Source organism: Pristiophorus japonicus, chromosome 3 (assembly GCF_044704955.1).
Source record: "Pristiophorus japonicus isolate sPriJap1 chromosome 3, sPriJap1.hap1, whole genome shotgun sequence".
NCBI lineage: Eukaryota > Metazoa > Chordata > Chondrichthyes > Pristiophoridae > Pristiophorus > Pristiophorus japonicus.
In genome coordinates, this window is record NC_091979.1 from 278,666,565 (window position 1) to 278,678,640 (window position 12,076).

The window sequence follows — 12,076 nt, forward strand, 5'->3', positions numbered from 1 at the left end:
AAGCCATTGAAAAATAAATAAATATAAGGTATGTCATAGAGGTGGATCACAGAAAAGAAGTAGCATAGGAGATGGAATGGTTGACCAGCGAGCTAAGACATATAAGGAGTATCTGCAAAAGGAAGGCTGATTGATAAGTTATAAATGACAAAGTAATTAGTAAGCTAAGATTTTTAACAGAAAGGATACATTTTAAAAGAATCATTTTATAGTCATTATGGGCTACAGAAATTAGTGAACTGACTTTGTGAAGTTACTTAGCCATTGTAATATCATACTAATTTCCACTGATACATCTCCATATGAATATTCTATGTTAAATATTCATCTTGCAATGTCTATGGCATGAGCTCACTTATCCTTTGGCCTTATAGCCTAAAGCACTCTGGTGAATTATTTTAACATCTCATTGTGTGTCTGCAGTTACTTTATTAACAAAATATTATTAGGGATTATAACATTAGGTACAAGATAAATTATAACTGTACTACGTAGAGATTTATCTGTCTATTTTCTTGTTAAACATTGTTGTGTTGCTGTTCTGAAGTTTGCATCATTTTCAGGAATATTTCCAACATACTGTACAACAAAATAGTTCACTAACTGAAAAAGGAAGCCATTGTCTGTGATTATTGCCTATGGGGTAATTTTCAAGTTTGCCAGGGCAGAAAACTAATGATAGCTTTATTCTCTGGCCAACCATTCCATCTCCTATGCTACTTCTTTTCTGTGATCCACCTCCATGGTTCCATTCCTACCTGTCCCAATGTAACTAGTATATCTCTTGCAATGGCTTCTTCTCAGTGGCTGCATGGTTAGCTCTGACATGCCCCAAGCTTTCATCTTCAGCCACCTCCTATTCCTCATATATATATTGCCTTTTGAAGGCAACATTCGGAAACATTAGTTGAGCTTCCAATATATATGAAGATGACAGTCAGCTTTACCTCTTTACTCTCTCACTTGGCATCATGACTGTTATTGTGCAGTCTGTCTGACTGTCCTTCATCGAGTCAAAGATGGGACAGAACCTCCCCCAACTAAACATCAGCAAGATTGAAGTCATCCTGTTCTGTTCTTGATATAAACTTCACACCCTAGCCCCTGATTCCATATTCCTGACCAATACTCCAATGAGCTTAATGAGGTTCTTTCTCAGGTTGAACTTGACAGTATGCAAATGTGCTGCATTGTTTGACTCTGAGCTTCAAACCTCACATCACAAGACCAATTATTTCCACTTTTGCAATATCTCCCATCTCCAACTGTACTTATCTGTCAAGCATGAGTTCTCCATTGCTCTCTTTCCAAGCTCCACTCTACACAAACATCAACTCATCCAGAACTCTACTGCCTACGCCCACATCTGATATTTTATTAGGTCCCACTCACCTATCATCCTGTTCTTACAATGCTACACTAGCTACATATCCTCCAATGCATTGATTTCGAAGTCATCCTCCTTGTTTACAAATCCCTCCATAGCTTCACTCCAAGCTACTGTTGCAATGTGCTCTGACTATATCTCCCTATTTGTAATCTTTACTTATCTATGAACTACTGTATGCGCTGCCTTCACCCCGTCATTAGTTGTAGAACCTACAGACACTATTATCTTGCATTTGGCAATTCTCTTCCTTTGCATTCTCTCTTCCCACCTTTGAAAGCTTCTTCTAAACCTATTTCTTCAAAATCACCTTGAGTCATCTCCCCTAAATCTGCTCCCAATTTCGCCTCATTGTTTAATTTTGACCCTCTCTTGTGAAGCAGTGGCATATTTCACTCATGCTGGCCTTCATAGCGAGAGGATTTGAGTATAGGAGCAGGGAGGTCTTACTGCAGTTGTACAGGGCCTTGGAGAGCACACACCTTGAATATTGTGTACAGTTTTTGTTATGTATGTAAACCTGTAATTGCCATGTCTAACCACCAGAGGGCTTATCCACTGGAGTCCCAAGGGATCCCACAATCCCTTGGGAGCACCTGTATATAAGGAAGCCTCACAGGCTGGAGAGACACTTTGAGATCAGTAATAAAGGACTACGGTCACACTTACTTTGAGCTTGCAGTATCTAGTCTGGCTCATTATCCAAGACATAACAGCTTTGGTCTCCTAATCTGAGGAAGAACATTTTTGCTATTGAGGGTGTGCAGCGTAGGTTCACCAGACTGATTCCCGGGATGACAGGACTGACGTATGAAGAAAGACTGGATCGAATAGGCTTATATTCTTTGGAATTTAGAAGAATGAAAGGGGATCTCATAGAAACATATAAAATTCTGATGGGATTGGACAGGTTAGATGCAGGAAGAATGTTCCCGATGTTGGGGAAGTCCAGAACCAGGGGTGACAGTCTACGGATAAGGGGTAAGCCATTTAGGACAGAGATGAGGAGAAACTTCTTCACTCAGAGAATTGTGAACCTGTGGAATTCTCTACCACAGGAAGTTGTTGAGGCCAGTTCGTTAGATATATTCAAATGGGAGTTCAATGGGATCAAGGGGTATGGAGAGAAAGCAGGAATGGGGTACTGAAGTTGCATGATCAGCCATGATCATATTGAATGGTGGTGCAAGCTCGAAGGGCCTACTCCTGCACCTATTTTCTATGTTTCTATGTTTCACTATGTTAAAGGTGTTATACAAGTGTAGTAGTTGTTCTTGGAGGGTTACTTCTGGTTGGTTGACTTTCCTCATGAGATAGAATGGTTTGGTAGGTACCATGATTGGGGATAATTATAAATAGTCTGTGGAGGGAGTAAATTTGATAGTCTAAATTGTATTTTCTGGTTCTATGCTTTTGTGCTGCAGTAGCAGTGTGAGCAATAGTAGTTTTTATGATGTCACAATCATAACAGTTTATTAATTACTCAATCTGTGTTGTAGATTTGGTTGTGTGTAAGACAGATAACTCATTTTAGGCATGTACCAGGCCAATGAGAAAAGGACTGAATATGCAAGGTAACTCCAGGGAGAGAGTCTCCACTGATGACATATGCCCAGTGTGTTGCACATGTATTTTGCAAATACACAACAGTCAGCAAAAATGTTACAAGAATGTAGCTACTGGTGCAGCAACAATACAAGGACTCAAGTTACTGTTTATTCAGCTTCTCGTGGCCAGAATCCAGAAGTTCCAGGGCTGCCCCATTTATACCAATTACAGAATTCATACTTTGATCTGTTAGTTTTAAAATGTTGGAGTGTATGCACACATTTTGTCAGAATGGAATGACATCATATAAGTCTTCAGGTTTGCAGTTCTACATAGCCTGGTGGTTATACTATACACAAGGAGATGGATTTCAGATGATTTAAGAGCAACTATATTTTTTAATGGGGTTTGAATCAACCAGCTAAACAGGAACAACCCAATGTTTTTGCTTGATAGACATTAGCTTTTGTTTGTAACATGTACAACAATGCCATTTTCCGATGTATACCGTAAATAGTTAATGTAACTTGTATGTAAAAATCAAGTAAAAAACTGTGCTTGGTATTCATTTTCTTGTTATAAGCATTGATCTCAGACAATAAAGCTCACCGACCAATTAAAACACCACATCCAACTTAGAAAGCACACTTCCAATTAACAAGTTTACGTTCGACATAGGGTTGTCACCTGTCCTCTTTTCAGTTTTTCCAGCTCGCTGTCCATTTTGTTAAAAAGATGCACTGGGCAGCAAAAATATAGATTGCGTGTATGTGGCCTGGTTTCCATCTCAGCCATACAGCACCACCGATAGATCTGGCTGTGCTCTGGTGCCACCTTTTCCCTCACAACTTCAAATGTGATTATGTGGGCCTTTTATGACCCTACAATTATCCTTGCTTCACTTAAAGGAAAACCTCACAGTTTTAGCCATCACAGACATATCCTTATACAGTATGATGTGGTAAGTATTGCCCATCAGCAAATCAGCCATAGTTTTTTTTCTTTATTATTTTCATATTTAACTGATTATTTTTTCCTCAACCATAGAATTTTGTAGTGATTTATCTTCAGCTGGTTGTATGACCATGACGCGGTAGTAAATGTTGGATAAAACATCCACTAAAACACATTGACCCCTAAGGCCTGGTCCTGTCCCAAACTCCATCCCTCTCTGGTTTTGGGCTCAGCAAAAGATGGTAATTCTCATTCCACAAGTGACTCAACTATGCATCCAGCAGCACAGCTAGGCTTCCACTTATAATGCATGATGGTTGGCCACCTGGAATTTCTCAAGTGTTGCCTGTGGAATTCTCCTTTTTATTTTTCCCTATTACTTTATAGAGAAGTGGCTGGTCTCCATTTTGCTCCTTCCCATGATGGCCCAGCAGAGTTTACTCTGATAAATGTAAAAGACTTATGGCATTATTATAAAGAACAACAGGAAATTCTCCCAGTGTCCTGGCTACAATTTCTCCCTCAATCACTCATTTCTTCATTTACTGTTTGTGGGATGTTACTGTACATAGATTAACTACCACACTTGTTTACATAACAGTAAATGCTCTTCAAAAGTAATTCATTGGTTGTAAAACACATTGAAATGTCTGGAGAATGTGATGAGCTGCTATAGTATTTCCTTCTTTCTATCAATAGTGAGCCCTCGCATGTCTTTTTAAAAGGCAAATTAAGAATTAATTACAATTCGCAATTGGCACTTTCTGTACAGATATACATTTACAAAAATGGTATAAGTTTTTGTTTTCCCTGATACTAGAGTATAAATAATTACAACAAATAACTTGTGCTGGTTACACCATAAGTGGCAGTTTTAGCAGCAATGGGACAAAATGCTGAATGATTGAAATCTGATATAAAAACAGAAAGTTAGAATTGCACAGTTAAAATCTAAAAAACAGGTTAAAGTATCAGTTAAGAATTGATTAACAACTTTTCTTTCAATGGCTACTTTGAGTGAACAAAATAGGTTCATGTCGCTGTGGAAAGAAAAAGAAGAGAGAAATATAGATAAAAGCTTTACCTGGATAGATTTCTATTGGGGGAAAAAATTTAGAGAAAGCACACTTTTAACCTGATCCTGCAATATGATTGCTACTCACAATCTTTGAAGTTTCATCACAAATAGGGGGTATGGTAGCATAGCGATTATGTTACTGGACTAATAATCCAGAGCCTGAAATAAGGATCTGGAGTCATGAGTTCAAATCCCACTATGGCAGCTGGGGAATTTAAATTTGGTTAATAAATAAATCTGGAATTAGCTAGTATCAGTAATGGTGACTATGAAACTACTGGATTGTCATAAAAACTCATCTGGTTCACTAATGTCCTTTAGGGAAGGACATCTGCCATTCTTATCTGCCTGGCCTATATGTTGTCATCATCATCATAGGTAGTCTGTCGTATTGAGGATGACTTGCTTCCATGCCAGAAAGGGTTGAGTTCACAGGTATTTCAATGAAGGACATTATATTCTAGGTCCCGAACTATATGTTGAATGGTGGAAAATGCCTGTGCGTGGATTCTTTTAATGTGTTTGACAGAGCTAGGACTTGGTGGCAAGGATTAAACAAGACGACTGGAGACCATCTCTGCTGCACGGATCTAGTGCACACACATACTGCAGCATGGGCTGGCCCGTGCTGCCCCGAAGTCACGCCTCTCCTGGGTCCCGATCACATTGCTAAGCATTGTCGTGGATTATTGTCAGTTACAATTATGCAGCTGAGAATCATGTGCAAATGACACTTGGTGCTTTACTGCCGTTGCAATGTGCCTGTGTTATGTTACTGAATAAATTGCATTACATATGAGTTTTAAGAAAGCATAGCAGTCTGACTTTAATGCACAAATCTTAATATGCTGTTCCATGTTTTGTGTTTACCTCCATAACTACAACATCTATTTTAATATAGGTGACTCCAGACTCACAATGTGGTTGACTCTTAACTGCCCTCTGTAATGGCCTAGCACACAACTCAGTTACGAGCAATTACGGATGGACAATAAATGCTGGCCTTGCTGGTGATGTCCACATCCAAAGAATAAAGAAATACAAATGGGATGTTAGTTTGCACAGTTTTACAGCTTAAATCCACAGGTTTATTTTTCGGGTCTGTAAAAGAAGCTATCAGAGGTTTTCTTTACTCCTTTCCTTTCCTGAAGGTCCAGATACTGCAGTACCATTTCTGGTGTGACATCATGTTATTTGACTGGGGGGGACATCAAAACCAAACCCTATCCTGACCTCACTCAAATCTCCACATACATCCACTTTGCAGCAGGGGTCACTGGAGAGCAATCAGGATTAGTGCTCTGCCTGATTTCCCTCCCTCTTCAAATAACAAATATAATTCAATGGGTAGCCCTACTCCAGGACATAAGCTAGCTAACACTCGGGTGCAGTACTGAAGGAGTGCAGCATTGACAGAGGTGCTGTCTTTCAGATGAGATATTAAAACAAGACCTGCTCTGCCTGTTCAGGTGGATATAAAATATTCCATAGCATTATTCAAAGGAGAGCAGGAAGCTTTCTCAATGTCCTGGCTATCATTCCTCCTTCAACTAACACCAATAAAAACAGATTAACTGGCCGTTCATCTTGTTTGTCCTTTGTGTGATTTTGCTGTGTATAAATTGCCTGTCGTGTTTGCCGACATAGATAGGCAACAGAGAGGACACATCAAAATTAATTAATTGGCTGTGGAGCATTTTGGAACATCCTGAGGATGTGAAAATTGCTATATAAATGCAAGATCTTTCTTTGCACTATTTAAAGAGCAAAGGACAGTTCTCCAGTATTTTGGACAATATTCCTCCCTCAACCAAAAAATAATAACTAGTCAGTTACCTTATTGCTATCATTTCTCCTTCACCTTATTGGGAGTTGTGGAAACTTGCTGGGAGCGAAATGACTGCCACGTTTTCCAACACAGCAATAGTCATTGCACGCCACAAATTGCCCATTGTTTGAAGCACTTTGAAACATTTCTGAAATTGGTGACAAAAGTATGCTCGTAGAATTATGTATTGGTTTCGTGCATAGCGCCTGACCTACCAATAGGGGGCAGTAAAGCACAACCTCTCGCCTTTTGCAATCAATCCCAGAAAATAAAAACATGAAAAACTCCAAACTACAGTAACTATTGCAATCGTCTTCAGTTGGAAAAATAAATCATAACCCTTCCATAAACATTATTTTAAGATTTAAATAGCGGCTTATTACGTTTTCGTACCTTCCGATGTTTTTTGTTGAAGACATTTCTCATATAGAAGGAAATCGTTTGGGAGATGACACCACGTTTATATTACTTGCCACAACATACTGAAGATTCCCCACACAACACAACGTGCATAAACTAAAGTGTTTGCTGGTAAACATCGAGAGCCGATATAAATGTTTTGCCTCCAGTATTGCTAAATAACTTTCCTTCGTCTTGATACCCGAGTTACTAAGTGTACGGATCAATCTATAGCTGTTTATTTCTGCAACAGAAATTGCTTACTAGTAATTTCAGCTCGGACTGAGTTTGCACATACACAATCCTGTTTGTGGTAATTCCAGAAAGTTTGCTGGCATTTAGTTATTTAAAGAGAGTAGACTATTTTGCTGCATCTCAGTCTATATAAAACACGCAGGCACGGCAGGGCACACGCGGGGAATGGATTGCATCCCGAATTCAAAGCATTATCGTGTCTCGGGCAAAACAATAGGTACGTCGAATGAAATCTTTAAACTAAGAGAGGAATGTAATAGTATATACTATAAGTCTATTTGAATGTTTAAAGTACCGTTAAGTTGATTTGGTGGGAAATATCTGAATATCAAACATTTGAGGAAAATTTGCAACCATTAGATACGACCCACAAAAGCTAAATATGTATAATTCCTCCAAAATGTCGCAGTAGTGAACATTTGGAAGTTGATGGACTTTGGAAGGTTTTGCCCTCTTGCTGTTGAGAAATCCATTGGGTCCAGATGCTGAGATGGGCTGTGAGTAAGACTGTTGGCAGTGACGGTGATGGGGGAGGTGCAGCAGCGCGCAGCCAGATTGATCTACCTGTCCTGCTTGAGACTGCAGGCGATGCACCTAGTCATTACTTAAATGCCGCACTTGGCGCTGGCTCTCAGTCTTCTCCTGAGAGGGAGCAGAGTTTGATGTGAGAGCACGCCCGCCCTTTAAAACCCCCCAGCCAGCGTGCCTAGCGGATTATGAACGCCTTCGGACAGCAGCCGCCTCCTAATCCTCAGCCTTCTCCCCTCCAACACCCCAACGCGCAGGATATCCTGGACATGGCCGTGTACTGCGACAACTTCAGCATGTATCCGCAAAATCTGCACCACCACCACCACCCTCAGCGACCCTCTCCCCACGCACCCAGCTATGGGCTGGCCGACTACAGCTCCCCGACCGCCAACCCCTACCTCTGGCTCAACGGACCGGCCATGAACTCTTCTCCTTACCTTCCAGCGACCAATGGGGCGGCTTACATCCCGTCGGGGTACGGGGCGGGCCAGCGGCAGTTCCTGCCGACCCCCTCGGGCTTCGGGGGCACCGAGCTGGGCTGGCTGTCCCTCCCGAGCCAGCAGGAACTTTTTAAAATGGTCCGGCCTCCCTACTCGTACTCGGCGCTGATCGCCATGGCCATCCAGAACGCGCCCGACAAGAAGCTGACCCTCAGCCAGATCTACCAGTACGTGGCGGACAACTTCCCCTTCTACAAGAAGAGTAAAGCGGGCTGGCAGAACTCCATCCGGCACAACTTGTCCCTCAACGACTGCTTCAAGAAAGTTCCCAGGGACGAGGACGATCCAGGTACATTCCGCAGCTCAGTGCGTTCCCTGCTTGTCCAACTCGCCAATGCATCCACTGGAAAATAACAGTCTGATAGAATAATGGTAACACGGGGCTCGGAGTTATGTTTGCACACAGTTACAAACTTTTTGTACAAGTCTGATTACTTAGAACTTGAGCGTCCCCTGCCGAAGTCATTGTCCGCTGATGCTTTTATTTCAAAATCAGTAACAATTATAAATCGTTGTTCTCAATGATTGGGCTGATAATAAGCCTGTTGTTTTTTTTTTAATCGCCGCCAATTGCTTAGAGCGCGGCCCAAATGCATAACGACAGGTTAAGGTTGAAAGTTCAGCTTGGTGTAGAATTGGGATTGCAACAAGGACATGTTGCGGTGCCTGCAAAGTCTGGGGAGTTGTTTGTCAACAAAGTCGTTTGGTTCGTGCGTGTATTTCCTTCTCGAGCTGCAGTGAGAGCTTGTCTACTGGGGTGGGTGGGGGAGTCGATCCGATCAGCTGCAACTTTGCTTGCATTAACTTGTTCATTTTTCATTTTTTAACCGCAATTTGCTTCAAATTACATTCTGTGCTTTTACACACAAAGTTGGGCGGGGTGGCCAAGAGTTTTTTTTTTAAAACTTAAGACAAGATCAATGTTTGGCGGATTATTCATAAGGTCGCTCGGTTTAAATGATTTACACTCTTGTCTTTATCATTCCAGGTAAAGGTAACTACTGGACTCTAGATCCCAATTGTGAAAAAATGTTTGACAATGGGAATTTCAGGAGGAAGAGGAAGCGCAGGTCAGAGACCACGGGACCCGGTGGCCATGGGCTCGGGGACAAGGCTGACGACACAAACAGTGGGGTGATTAAACCTTCAGACACCGCAAGTGCCCTGGGCCCGGAATCCCCTAGACTGGAGAGCTCCCCTGGAACTGCGAGTGATTCGAAACCCTCGCCTCCACCAAGCATACAATCCAATCCCTGTTTCAGCAACTTTGTGTCTAATATGAGTTCCATGATCAACGGCAGCGGTGGAATGAACAGGCCGATTTCCTCTGGGGGACTGATGGGAGATTTATCACAAGGCAGACAAAATCTCCCCGGACTCAATTCTTACTCACCTTCGCATAACTCAATACATAACACGGTCGACATCCACAATCGACTGAACTACTATCAATCTGCTGTTTCAGGTCAGCAGAATGGACTGAGCGGCCCCCTATGCAACAATCTCAGCGTCAATAACCTCATTTACAGCAGGGAGGGCACAGAGGTTTAACCAGGAGGATTGTCAATATAAAGAGTGCAAAACTTAGATAGTAACAGAGAAAATACTTTTTCTAATAGAATAACAATGTAAGTAATACTTTTAGTGTAGTTTTCTTATAATTGATTTGTTTTAGTGTGTCAAAGTGCTCTTACTATCAATTTCATGGACGAGTACAATAACCTTTACTTTTAGCTAGCATTTCGACACAAATCATTTGTTTACATAAGCAACACTATGCAAAACGATAAAGGGTTATCCTGTCAAACGAAACAGCTTGTACATGGGGAATAATGCACTAAGTAACCAACAATTAACTTAATTTTGTAGAAGAATGTCTTAGATATCTAGTTATCCCAGTTTTGGAATGTACGACAATCTATTGACACACATTGTGCTATATATGAAGAAATAAATGGCTTTTGTAAAGTTGAAATGGGAACGTTTCTGAATTTGTACTTTAGGATGTAACTATCAGACCTTGGGTTCATTGAATAGGATTCACTAAACGGCTTAAATGACCTGTGTACATTTGGCATGGTGATTTTTCTGTGACAATTCTGCACTGTCATGCTATAGTTGTGTTGAAATACATCACTTGCAATTTCTGTACTTAAACATGCGTTTCCTGTGATTTTTATTTTACAAATTAAACAGTTCACCCTATTTAAACCAAAGCCTCTCGCAGTTTTCATGTGCAACACAATTTAATAACTAGAATTGGAAATGAGGGTTCGAGATACTGTACAACAAATCCAGGCTTTTTTTAAATTCAAATTTTCAAATGTACATTTATCACATAATAGCGAACCTATTTTAAACACATCACCACTTAACCGCGTGTTAACCCTGGGCTTTATGCGACGATACTTGATGTAGGTGTGATTCTTTAACCAGGGTGATTCTGTGCGAACGAAACGTTCGGCCTAAAGTATAAATAAACAAGCCCCAACACTCTGCATGCTGTGGCAGTTATTTGTAATTATAATTGTGGAGTTAATGTAGAATATATATAATATACGAACTGTTTCCATACTAGAATATGCAAAAGTTTGAAACCGGCCCTCTTGCACATGTCCAGGAAATAAATTGAACTAATTTATTCTACAAGTGTTTAGCATTTCGGAACCGAGAATGCTCGCAAACATATATTCATACAAATAGTTACCATTTTAAAATAATTATCATTTAACATCAAAGATCTAAATATTTTTAAGTTCTGTGCAATTGTTTCTATTTTGACACGCCGGGATTTATCTCACAGACAATTCTTGACCTATTGAGTGAGAAGGCACGACCTTTTACAGATTCTTAACACAGAATGAGAAATAAACCTATTTTATGCGGAAATGCCCGGCCCCTCACAATCTCGGTGCTATTGAGATTTTAACAGTAAAGCGAGACGAGGGAGAGAGAAACGCGCTCCAGAAGATGGGATGTCCTGTTTCTTTAAAGTGGATTAAATGTAAATGGATAAAACAGGAAACCCAAGGCGGAAAAAGTTGATTCCGTGCTGAATGACAGCCAGAAGCTTTAGCACCATAAAAGGGGAGAGCGAGCACTTTAAATTGGTTGCTACTTTTATCCTGCTGGGATCGCGATCCGCCAAATGGAAAGCCAAAAGAGACTACAGATTGATGTGAGACATTTTTACAGCATTCATTTACTTTACACACACTGCACATTACCATTAATATTGCCCATATTTGTAGCTATCCGTCCAATTTATGAGAGCTGACATTGCTGCATAAATTATTTATGCTGGCGTTGTTGTATTTAAAATATGTTGTATGTGTTGCGTTGTACAGATTAAGTCTGAACAGGTATAATGCCAGTTGAATGCATTATTTGGGTTGGGGAAGAAGGGTATCGGTCTAGAAAAATTGCCCGGAAACTGTGTGTGTTTGCTTTGGGGGAAGCAAATAAACAAAACTGAAACCGAATCTTTGGCAGAGGGCTGGGCTCAGGACACGGAGGGGTTTCGGGTTCCCTGCAGTTCCGAGCAGTATGGACGGATCAGCGCTGATTACATGTAATGGCTGCTTTTCCAGTGGCTT

General features: G+C 40.8%; 1 protein-coding gene across 1 annotated transcript; it reads left to right on the forward strand.

The window, feature by feature from the left end:
- Positions 1–8,165: 8,165 nt before the first annotated feature.
- On the forward strand, positions 8,166–10,612 carry foxi1 (forkhead box i1). The gene is made up of 2 exons (XM_070875020.1): positions 8,166–8,769; positions 9,469–10,612. Exons 1-2 carry the CDS (start codon positions 8,166–8,168, stop codon positions 10,029–10,031), a joined length of 1,167 nt encoding a protein of 388 aa, XP_070731121.1. The 3' UTR covers positions 10,032–10,612.
- The last annotated feature ends 1,464 nt before the right edge of the window (positions 10,613–12,076 follow it).